This window comes from Chrysochloris asiatica, unplaced genomic scaffold (assembly GCF_000296735.1).
Source record: "Chrysochloris asiatica unplaced genomic scaffold, ChrAsi1.0 scaffold00055, whole genome shotgun sequence".
In the NCBI taxonomy this organism is placed as follows: domain Eukaryota; kingdom Metazoa; phylum Chordata; class Mammalia; order Afrosoricida; family Chrysochloridae; genus Chrysochloris; species Chrysochloris asiatica.
The window spans coordinates 11,963,305-11,976,020 of NW_006408573.1; the positions used below are offsets into that span (position 1 = coordinate 11,963,305).

Sequence of the window (12,716 nt, forward strand, 5' to 3'; positions counted from 1 at the left end):
TATCCAGAGAAGCAGTGATGCAGAGATGAAGGCAGAGATGATGATGTGGAGACATGGAGTGGCTCGGGACTTTAGACTCAGGGAGGGAGAGGGGCTATGTGCTGATGGCCAGGGAGGGAGGGAGGCAGGCTTGCAGGGTGTACCCTTTGGTTCTTTGATGATGCATGCAGGAGATTGTAATCATTGCAATGAAACAAAATAAGATAGGATGAATTTAAAGCTAATGTTCTCCCATGTAAACGATCACATAATTCACAATAAAAACTTAAAAAAATAAAGAAAGAATATATATTATCTTATAAAACTGTAGGCAGTGAAACGAAAGAGTGCATTTAGCATAACCCTGTCCTATATTCAACAACTGACAAGGGAAATGTTTGCAGCAACAGGGGCGGTAAATTAGGCTGCTGGTATGTGCTGCTGAGTCATTTAGATTCTTAGCAACCCAATGTTATAGTGACTGCTTCATTGGATTTTCTCTGCTTCAGCCTTTTAGGATGCACATCACAGGTCTTTCCCCATGGAGTTGCTAGGTGGGCTCAAACCTACAATCTCTCCATTAGCAACTGAGTGCTAAACTGCTTGCACACAGGTCTCCTTACTATTTAGCATAACACTGATCAAGAAAAAAAAACAAAACAAAACAAAAAAACACTGGATCATTCTGCCACAGACATTCATCTTTAGAAGAAGAAATTCTTTAGAAATGAGTACAGTTTAATTTCAGTTAATATACAAAATTAATGGTGGACTAACTTTCATTAGGAGTCCTGGTGTGGTGCTGTGGGTTAACGCGCCAGACTGAAAAACCGTTAGAACTGCAAGGTCGGCGGTTCAAGCTCAACAGTCACTCCTCGGAAAACCTATATAGAGTGGCTATGGGTGAGATCCGACTCAACGGCACTTAACAACAACAACCTCTCATTAACAGCTGAAGATATTAGCTTCTACATAATTTATTTAATAACACAGTTTAATCATCTCAATAATCCTGTGAGGAAGATGATGCTATACCATTGTAAGAATGAGGACAATGAGTCTTGGTGAATACCAGAGACTGTCTCTTCGCAACTGGCAGTGAAAGGATTTGCCCCTTAGTCTGCCTAATTTTAAAACACTAAATATTTCAAATAATTGGCCCAATCTCGTTTTTTATTATTAAGAGGTAGAGAACATTGTAGAAAAAATTTAAATGCCTTGTTATTATTTCTGGAAAGGAGAGAGGTCCATGAATTCTTCTTTGTCACTGTCTATTTCCCAAAAGAGAATGAATATATAAATATAGATATAGGTGAAAATGTGAGTATAAATGTAATTATACTAAAAATATACAATATTTACAGCTTGACAATGCACTCTAAAAATAACTGAGTCTCAGAAAACTTTGGTCAACCAGTAAATGAATTCATGTTTTAACAAGGCAATAAATAAATACCTATCTCTTACTAGATGGCAAAGGAAACATTCCCCTAAAAGACGAATACATCCAGGTCAGCATATAAAATATGATGGTCTGAATGGGGCAATAATGCATAGTTGGTTGTTACTCAGTAATTAATTCTCTGGACTATGCATGCCCCCTAGTTCTGTTTCAAAGGTTAAGTGACTCTAAATCTGTCTGCCAGACTCAAAAAGAACAAAGCATTGGTCTGGCTAGCTGGAAATTTTTATTTTATACTCAAATTAACCAGTTGTCCATAGCTGCTCTCTATAATCCAAGAGGAGGAAAAACACACCCAAACACACATACAAAACCCTGCAGAAATGTAGATGCTGAAAAATGTTCTTGGTGATTGTTATATTTTCATTCCATGGAGCAGATCAACCTCCATTCAGAACTATGTTGGGCCTGCTTCTAATACATCCAAGTCCTGTTCTAATGCTTTGAACAAGCATCCACCCCTTCTTTGGGTGGGACCATATATAGCAAAGACATTTATCAGAAGCACAGCTGTATCCATACAATCAAATGATGCTTGATCTGTCCATCTCTGCCTTGTCATGCAATCTCAGATTTCCTTTAACTAGCTGAAAGCTAAATGCCTACAAGCTAGGCAGTTACTGCTAAGCAGCCTCAAGATGTTCTAGACAGGCCTTTGATATCACTGACAACAGTATAAGTAGCAATAGCAATCACATTGATAACGGTAACAATCAACCACAGTAATAGCCATCACTTAACGCCCTATGAACTGGAATTATTAGTTCTAAATCTCCTTCTCTACTTCAATGAAATGGATAGATTCTAAAACATGACACAGCTCTGTCCAGTCAGAGGGCAATGTTAGTTCAGTGATAAAACACTTGCCTTCCAAGAGGAAGCCTTAGGTTCCATTCTTGACCAATGCACTTCTTGGGCAGATATTCCTGGTCAGTGGGGATCTAAGTGCTGCTACGTTGCAGAACAGTCTTCTGTGGAGCTTTCAGAGAAGTGTACTGGACAGAAAATCTTGGTAATCTAGTTCCAAAAATCATCCAGTGAAAACTCTAAGGACTATATGTTGCAACATAGGGTTGCCATAAATGAAGAGACAGTTGCCCAGCAGGTAAGAAGAAAAACAACAGCCAATATGGGGCTACTTTCACTGTATTATTCAAAATGCCTCAAACCTCATCTGTATTTAATGAAGACCGTATCTTTGTAACAAAAAGTCAGTTCTCACCGGTTTGCAGTCATGATTACTCTCAGATTTGAGTCCTCAGTTTCCTTGGCTAGGCATACTCCTGAGCCACTCTATGCTTCTTGCCAAATCATGTCTTACAATTCCTCCATGATGGGCCTGTCTATTGGATCAATCTTGCCTACTCCCTTCACATCTGTCTCTTATATTTGCAATGTGAAGAAAGTAACAATTGTTTTCTGCTTTGATCCATTCAGAGAAAAGTGAGTAACATGGAAATGGGCCAGATTTATTATTCAACATACATCATGGTTAGTTATTAGATGATCTCATGATTTTGTTAGGACATGGATGCTCACATACATTTTTCTCTATACTTCCACTCCTTGCATTCACTGTCTGTTCCTTGGATAGACACTGTGGTCTTAGCTAAATAAGGGGCATTAATATATGCCCATACCATATTGAATTCCTTTAACTTTCAGATTGGCTATCAGGCCATCTCTCATATCTCCAGATGGAGTTTTACTTCTCAGAGGTGGGACTCCTCTGAAAGAAGCTTGCTTTATATTCCTAAGGGAATGCATTCTTATTTATTATGCTGACTCTATAAAGAGTATATTGAATCTTCTGAATCTGAACAGAATTATTTTTTGGGCAAACACAGGTTGTTTGAGGCACTGAATCTCACCTGCTAGGATTATAAGTAGTGGAAATGTAATACACAAAAAAAGAAGTGCGTAAAGAAAATTGAAAAACATAATTGTCTAACGTTTCTCTGAACCATCAGCAGGATGTCTGGCCTAGACACCCGTGCCTTGGACACTGAATGAGTCGGGTATGAGCTGACATCCAGCTTATAGAGCAACTGGACAATTCCTTAAAACTGTATTCCTTCATCTGATTCTCTTTCTTTCTTTCTTTTTAGCAAAAACATTTCTAAGACAATATTTGAAATCTACACTCAAACACATCATTAGGCAGCCCTTCACCCTTGGAGATCAGAGTGTGAGTTATAGATTTTTAGTGTTCTTTTTGGAAGAAAGCTATTTAGCTTGAGCACTGTCCTGTCATTTGGGTGACTGGCACAAGAGAAAAGATATGTACAGTTCACCCGAAAAAAAAACAAAAAACAAAAACAAGAAATGAGCCACTAAAAACTTTAAGGCAAGATGATTTCTCAGTTAAGCAGGGGTTGGAGGGGGAGAATCAGAGAAAGGGAAGTAGAAACAAAAGGTATTTTGGAAATGGCAGAGGAAAGGTTTGTCTAAAAGGAACCAATCCAGATATACTAACCTATCAAAAATGTCCACGAAGTGTTAAGAAGATTATTTCAAAGCCAAATCCCAAACACAGAATAAGATAGATTTTTAATGTGCTGACAGTGGTCTCATGCCTATAAACTCTTACATAAGGATTCCCGGTAACGTCCAAAGGAGAAGGAAGAGAAACCAGCAAGGCTATTCCAAAGTTAGAGATTGACCCAAATGTGCCGCAATTTGGTATTCTAATTGTACTCTCAGAAAAGTGAATTTATTTTTCTACATATTTCCTCCCCTTGTATTCGTGTGTGTGTTTACATGCTTGTGCATGTGCATACATGCACACATACACAAGGACAGAGTTTTGCACATGGACTCAAAGCTCCTTGTCACAAGCGCACAGTGCCAGGGCAGTCACACGGAGGGTACACACAGTGCATTTTGTACTGGTTTGCTTGTCATTGCAGCTGGCCAGTATTCTTTTAAGAGGAGAAATACCTTATTGGGCTGGAAGTAGTATCAGGGTCGCGAGCCGTCACTTGGCCGATTACAGAGTTGAGCGCAGCATTTTCATGAACTTCAAGGAGGTAAGTTGGTGAGGAGAAGACAGGTGGCTCATCAGAATCCTCCACCACTATCTTGACGGTTGCTGTATCTTTAAAAGGCCCCCTGCCGCTGAAACGTGGGTCAATGTGAACATTGGCTGCCTCTACCTTCAGTGTATAGGATTTTTTGGTCTCAAAGTCCAGAGGCTGTTAAGAAATGACAAAGATGAATGTTTGTCACTAATGACCAGCAGCAAGAACAAATGAGTATAATGCTGATGGATTTAAGTTATGTGCATTTAAACCCATTCCTGAGCCTTAATGGGATCACCCTCCATTCCCCCAGATCCAACCTGTAAATTTCACAGGCATTTATTGATATCTGTTTATTATATAAGCTCAGTGACTCTGATCTGCTATTGTTTTGTTTTGTTTTGCTCATTTCACTCGGAATTCACAAAATATTCACAGTCATGAACTGTGCCATCAAAATTTCACTTCAGAGTCGTAATAAAATTTTACTAGTGGTAGCATGACCCGCATACTAATCAGCTAGTTAAACAGGCCTCTGCTGGGAGGAGATAAGGCAACGTGGAACACAATCTCTATTGGGGAAGAACAGTTTATCATTTCGGCAACAGTGTGTGAACTGTAAAGAACTAGAAATAATCATTGTTTAGTCCAAGGAGACATTATAAAGCATAATTTAGCACTAATCCTAACAACGAGTGCTTTCTTATTTTACTTCCAAGGCATTGCTGCTCTGCTGATCATATGGCTAAAATGAGATTTACGATTTTTAGGGCATTCTTAGAAGGTTTCTATTAGGAGTGGTGTGCTATAAATAGGTGGGCATATAAAGCAAGATGTATGCAGATGCATATCTGCTTGTGTTTATATTTAGAAGGAAGAGCTAGTATCATGCAAATAGATAGCTAGGTCTGGCTGTCCACCCTCACCAACCACTTAAGATCATTCTGAAATTACCTCATTGCACCATTACTGACAATGATTCTGACATATTACTGTAATTCTTCATTTCTAAAGAGTCAGTTAATGATCGCAGTAAATAGAGTTTGCTAGGAGAACACCAAAACCAAACCAACAAACAAAAAACCCAGCACCGTGGAATTGAGTCCAAGTCATAGCGATCCTGTCAAACAGAGTGGAATTCCTCATAGGGTATCCAAGGCCATAAATCTTTACAGAAGCACACTACCACCTCTTTCTCCCACAAAGTGGCTAGTGCATTTGAACTACAGATCCTCTGGTTAGCAGTCAAGTTTTTTGTTTGTTTGTTTCTTTTACCACTGCAACACTAGGGTTCCCTGTAGGCAAATGCAGTTCCCTTAGTTAGACAGAACCCATCTGTTTCAGAACCTCCACAGACCAACTCTCAGGAACTCATCAGACCTCAGATCTCAAGGATGTACATCCATTAAGGCTCAAAGAGATAGTTTAGGTTTGTACAGCTTCTCACAAGAAACTGAACTTTTCATCTGCAATGCAGATTTTTTTTTTTTTTTCTTAAAGAAGAAACTAGAAAACAAACTGGCATTAGTGAGCTCCTTCAGAACTTGCATGCAAGCTTAAATTTATATTCTTACTTTGAAAATTGGTGTTGATTTTATATTCAAATTTACTTCTAATGGGACTTGGCTTTATTTGACATATTTTCTAGTAAATAAGGGAGGCACTCAGGTCCCTGCCTATTCTGAAATTATCAGGTACTTGTCCCCACGAATAGATGATTCAAAATCAGCATATTCACAATTTGCCAATCACCCCTACTGTAACAATCTTGCAATGTGGAATTCGTTGCAAACACTGTTAAGTTTAAGAGATCATGTTCTGCTGAATTCTTAGCTCAACATAAAGACACAGTGCATCCCCGTGTCCTCAGAATTTCAGCAGACAAAAAGGTGGGCCCATGGATGGTGCAACTATGACTCCCTACACAATTGTTTACTAGAGTAAAACATATACTTCTCAATGAGAAGACGCAGTCCCGCTAACGAAGTACGTATACACTTCTCATTTTAGAAATAATTGTGAATAAAAATATAGTTCAAGGATGATTGCTTTAGTTTTTAAAAGCATTTAATAGTAACAAAGGATAGCAGATAATAATAATAAAAACAACATTAGAAATTGTTAGCTGAGAAAAATGTGACTCTGGATTATTCAATAATTGACTCAAATATAATTGTACTGTAATCGATTTCCAGCATGAATTTTTAAATACTTTGCAACTCTGAGTCCCAAACTCATGCCGGGATTCTGAAACAATGCTGGTGTTGCCCAGCAAGAAAGCAAAACAGTATTATTATTATTTCTGAATGGATTTTAAACATTTATTTTACATGCAAAAGTATGTCTAGAAAACTCCAGGTTCTTATTTTGTGTCTCTCCCCAATTGAGGATTCTTAGAGCAGGACCTTAGAAATAGATTCCTAGCTAACACTCTAGAGAGAATCAGAAAACAAGCTTGGAGTCCTGTCAATGTAATGCTGACGAACACGGAGGTAAAAATCACTGGCTCCCAATTGTGCAAACAATCATCTATCTTCCTGTTCATGAACAAGCAAATCTATTTAAAGATTAGTTTGTCCTACTTTATGGCAAAGATATGAAGAATAATATTGAACAAAATAATCATGAGGATGAAAAAGATTATTTTTCTTGCAAATACCTTGTGCTCAAAAAATAATGAACTGTGTTCTACACTACACCTTTCTCACCAATTTAGATTTCATGAGGAAAAATTGAAACAGAAGTTGTACTTATTTTTTTCACATCTACCACCAATAACTTGGTTGCTGGCAAAAGTAGTCACAGACTGTCATTCATTATTTCTACTAGTGGTGAAGATGTTTGTTTCTCCAATGGTAGCCCCAAATCTAGGAGCAAGGAACAGATGGGCTTCATTTCAGGAATGCTTGCACAGTTTGGACCATGATATGGAGGGTCCAATGGCAGCAAGGAAAACATCCTTCTTGCCCAGAGCTAGCAAGGATACATAGATATATCTGCTGTGCCCACCTCCTTTACCTGTCTTTGAATTTCCCTGAAAGCAGAGTCTAAAATAAGGACTTGGATACCTGTAATGGATTCGCTTGGATACCTGTAATGGACTAGGGAACACAGCCTTGGAAGCAGGAATGCAGAAAAGCAGATTACTACATAGAGAAGTATCAAAAGCCAACTGAATTTATCAATTGTGGGCATATAATGTTTGATCCCACTGGAAATCCTCTTAGGAACCATAGACAATAGGCCTCAAAAGAGTTATTTCAAAGAACTGAGACTGTCCACCTAATTTTGTCCAAGTTTTTCTGAGGAATGGTTTCAGAGCACTAACTTCTCCACATAGCTGAGCTTCCCGGTGGTTTAGAGAAAAGTAATGGAGGGAGAGAGAAACAATGGGTGTTTGTAATGGAAGACTAGCATCAAGCATGCAAACTGTCCATCACAGCTGTAACCAAAATGTCAGGTGGATGGAGGAGGGGAATGAGGTATGAAATGCATTTTTCTAGCTATCCCTTTTAAATTGCAAGGAACACTAAGTCTTTACAACCGCTACGATTGTATCCATCACGAAGTCCACCCAAGCCCCACAAACTTCACATTCACATTTCTGAAAGGTATTTTAAAGATGAATAAAACCTCTCTTATCTTACCCGTCTTAGTCTTATAATGCCGTCCTGGGCCTGGGCATCAGACGTGATTTCAAAAAGCGCTGTTCCATCTCCATCGATGATGTCATATGATGACTGTGCATTTTCACCAATATCCTGATCATTGGCCTTCACCCTTCCTATTGCAGTGCCAAGAACTACATCTTCTGGTACAGAGAAATGGTACAGACCTTAGGGGGGAATAAAAAGGAGAAATACTTAGCATTGCATGAATTCATTCACTCATTTATTCATTTAACAGGTGTTTGTTCGGGGCACTCTGGCAGTTGTCCACAATAAAGTTATGGAAAAGACAGAACTATTCCTTGCCCTTGAGGGATGTAGTCTTTGAAACGAGTCTGAGACAAACAGTTCCCAGTAAGAAATAATGATGTCCCTTCAAGACATTTCAGAGACATGGAATGTATTAAACCATATGTTTACCAGGCATATGTTTAGATCAGAGTTACATCAGGATACTAGTGAGTGTGTGTGAATGCTCATTCTATTTTGCTGCATAATCACATTTGTTGCCCTTGGGGATATTCAGTGTTGCCCAACATAAAATATTAAGCTTATTTCCGCCAGAAATATGCAATGTGTAACACACTGGAAGTCACTTTTGAACTTACCTTTTTATTTACAGACTTGCAGACCATTTTTGATAAAATCCAATTACTAAACTTCTACTGTGCCCTGCAGCAAGCTGTTCATACACACGAAACACTCCTCTTGTTACTAAAGTCCTCAGTGCTATCTATGAAGACCAAAATGTCTACCTTCAAATCTCCCTAAGCAAAACATAAGTACCGTGTATATTCCATCTCCTAGGAGGGCAATAAAGCATGTATAATTAGTGGCACTAGTTCTATTCTTACTCAAATCACTTTAGTTGATGCATTAAAGGAAGCTGCTGGTTCTCCAGACAGAACTCCTGGTAATTACCACTGTAGCACCCACCTGCCCACCATCCAAATTCCATTGTCTACATTGCTAAGCCTCAGGGTTTTTCTGGCTTTTAGGACCCATTTATTTCACCCACTGCAAGTCATGCCAGAACAGCCAGAGAATTAACACCCTTATGAAACAGTCCCAGAGACTCACAAGTCTCAGCCCTTCCCTTCTCTCTTAAGACCCTGTTGAGCTATGCTTATTTACAATATTCCAGAATTTCTCCCAATGGGATAAAGATCCAGGAGCCCCTAGCGGTAGCTGGCTTGATAATGAACATTTTATTGGCTATCCTGTCCTTTCTCACTAATCTACTGGTTTTCCTTGGGCTCACCTTCTCTCTAAGTCACTTGTATTCAATTTCTTGTCACAGTAGCTGTTTCTGGGGAACCTAGATTCAGATAACCAATAAGTTTAGGTCCCTTTATAACAATAAAGGGGACAAAATAAACAATCAATGCACTCAAAAAAGAAAACTAGAATCTGGAGTACATTACCTAATTCTAGTCTGAGGTCAATCATTGAGTCCTTTGGATAAACTAATGCTCATTTTACCCAATACAGGAAGATTCGTTCAGATGGCGGAGAGATTTCTTCTTGCATAAACACACTTTGACTTAATGATGAAATGAAACCAACTAAGTAAATAAAATTTTATCTTAGAATCATAAAATTATGGTGTTGGGAACAAAAATGTTTTCCAGGGAGTTTTACCTTAGAAAGGCTTTGAAAAGTATGTTGAGCATTGTGAGAAATAACTCTTGTTATCTTCAGGAATTCATGAGATTGCAAAACCAAGCAGACAGATTGTAGATTTAAGAAGGCTAGTCTGGGACTAGGAAATTTAAATAACAATACAGCCCGTAAGACCTTGGGCTAGCCATTTTGGCTTCTCAGGGGGGGAGGGAAAATCGGATATACCACAGAACTGTCTATGGAGAACTGGAATGCGAGGAGAGGCTTTTGGGGGGGACAAGAATAAAAACCATTTGTGGAGGGCCATGTTATACATCTGGCCATGTGACACATCTACCCGTGTCTACGGGACTGGGTGCCCGATTTTGCAAAATCGAATAAAAAAAGAAACCTTACTCTCGCTAAAATGGGTACAGATTGGATTACTTCAGCATTTGTCAGTACAGACATTTCTTATAAACATAAGGTTTCCCATCCTCTCATAAATTTTCTAATGATTTCATTTCCTTCAGACTTTGTATTCTATCGAAGATTTGAGATGATTCCTTTAGGTATGCTTATTAACCAGCTAAATCAGCCCAGGGACCACACCTTGCTGCCAGCTCTGCATCAGACAGCCTGGAGAGACCAAGTAAATGGGGTATCTGTATCCACTGCTATTCGGTGATAGACTACTCACTCTTACTGTCTCTACTAGTGTGATCATTGTTAATAGTTATTACCCCTAAGAAAGGAAATGTTTCTGAAATTCATCTGCCATTGCTGAATTGAAACAATCATTTTTTGAGGAAGAAGAGCTGCATATTAGAACATTAACTATGATGGCAGCTTAAAAGGAAATAAAAGAAGAGTGGGGGGGATGAATAGGAGAAGAGGTTCATTTCAATAATTTGGTAAGTGCTGCATCATTCATTGTCTGGCTTATAAATGGCTAGATGTGAAAATTCTAAATAATCTTAATGAAAGTTCATTGTCTCTGTTCTTTCTACCTTTGAGTTTTTGCAGCTATAGTCTAAAAGGTACCTCAAGTATGCCATTTCAATCCCCATCTTTCTCTCTCTTTATCCTTTTTCTTCCACCACTCTTCCTTTGGAGACAAAGACTACTTTTCTTAAATTTGTTTTCCCAGCATAAAGCACCAGAGTGCATCTAATCTCTCATGGTACCTCCTATCCCTAGATTTTGTCATTATTAACTCTAAATGATCTATTACATCTGTACATATTTCACCACTTTCACTATTACGTTTTTGATTGCCAAAGATAACATCACATTTAACATACTGATTACAAACACCTCCTAACTGCCTGTAAAATGGAGAAGACACTGGAAGAGGGCCAGCTTTCATTTTCTCTTACTTTAAGGGAATGAAATACAATGATCAAATCTACAATTCAAAATCTTTTTTGACTTCCTAGTCATCTTAGGATAAAGATCATGATACCTAAAATGGTCTCTACAACCAAGTTTGACTGATTCCTGTTTTTCCTGTCAATGATACTCTCCTGCCCCTTGTTCCAGCACGCTCCCTCTTGTCTTCTGTGTTCTAGCTGCAGCAGAAAAAAAAATTCATCCCCATACAGGACCATCCACCTTTCTTCTACATGAGTTTTGGACTTTGCGCTTCTTCTCACTGCAATGTCTAACACTGCACTCCGGTCTTCACCTTGTTCCAGTAAGTTTTACATTCATATCCCAATTCATAGGGAACTCTGGTGATGCTATCAGAAAAGCATTAGACTGATAACTGCAAGGTCAGGAGTTCAAGCCCACCATCTGCCCCTTGTAAGACAGATGAGGCTTTCTGCTTCTGTAAACCCTGTACAGGACTGTTAAGAGTTGGAATCGATTTGATGTCAATGGGTTTGTTGTTTTTTGGGGGGTTTATCGCAATTCAAATCTTATTGCAGCAAATTTATCTTTCATTATCTCAATTTCATACTAGAAAGGTCTTTACTGATCAACTCTCTCTGCCAGATTATTTGGATCAATGCTCAAAAGGAAAGTAAGCGAAAAAGAGGGATTTCCAGGGAAGCCTAAGAAAGTTGGTGAGTAATGAGTAACTCCTTGATTCATTGATGATGGCTACCTAGGTGTTCAGGTGTTGTGCTGGTAGGATAAACACTAGACTGATAACCACAAGGCTGGTGGTTCAAACCCACCAGCAACTCCTAGGGAACCCTATACAGGATCCCTATGATGAAAACCAACTCGATGACACTTAACAACCACCAAGATTATGAGGAAGAGTACGGCTTTGGCAGGGAAAAGTAGTATCTGTTGTTTAGCAAATGTTTTACATGGTTGCCTTCTCCACCTCAGAGACTACACATTTGGGGTTTTTTCCACAGAAAATAGGATTGGAAACGGAACAATAGCTGAACTGTATTTTCTCCTTCCTCTTAATGTTTCTTCATGAGCGATACTGTGGAATATAGAAAAGAGCACATATCTGGCAGTCAAATGTTCTGGTTCCAATCCACAGCACCACTGTTTGCTGGTTAAACTTTATTAAATTTGAAAAAACAAAAACAAAAGAAACCTAAGAAACAAGTAAAATAGAGGTAAAGTATCAGAATGACAGGATCGTTGTTTTATGAATTTATGCACACACACACACACACACACACACACACACACACAAAACTAAGTAAAAACGTATTACAACTAGAGGTCCAGTTCATATATGAATGGATTTGTTCCAAACAAAATGTATTAAACATGCCTTTGCAATCAATTGTTAAATGCAAATAAGTTCTCTCAGTAATATACTTGTCTTGTCAGCACGCCTTCAAAAGGATACTTATTGTCCCCCACCATCCAAAAAAAAAGCTAAAGAGGATAGAGAGAAACACTGTAAACTGATGATATATGGCGGGGATAATAATCAATGTAATGAAACAAGCTATATGAATGGTTGAATGTGAAGCTGACGATGTGCCCTGTAAACTTTCACTCAATGCA

The 12,716-nt window shown here is 38.6% G+C and overlaps 1 protein-coding gene across 1 annotated transcript in view; it reads right to left on the reverse strand.

Moving 5' to 3' along the window:
- The window catches only part of CDH8 (cadherin 8, type 2), a 534,958-nt gene that overhangs the window by 209,474 nt on the left and 312,768 nt on the right, over nucleotides 1-12,716 (reverse strand). The window contains exons 6-7 of the mRNA XM_006863583.1: nucleotides 8,109-8,296; nucleotides 4,382-4,635 (exon numbers count right to left, since the gene is read on the reverse strand). Coding sequence (XP_006863645.1) covers nucleotides 4,382-4,635; nucleotides 8,109-8,296 — 442 coding nt within the window. The remainder of the gene's footprint in view (nucleotides 1-4,381; nucleotides 4,636-8,108; nucleotides 8,297-12,716) is intronic.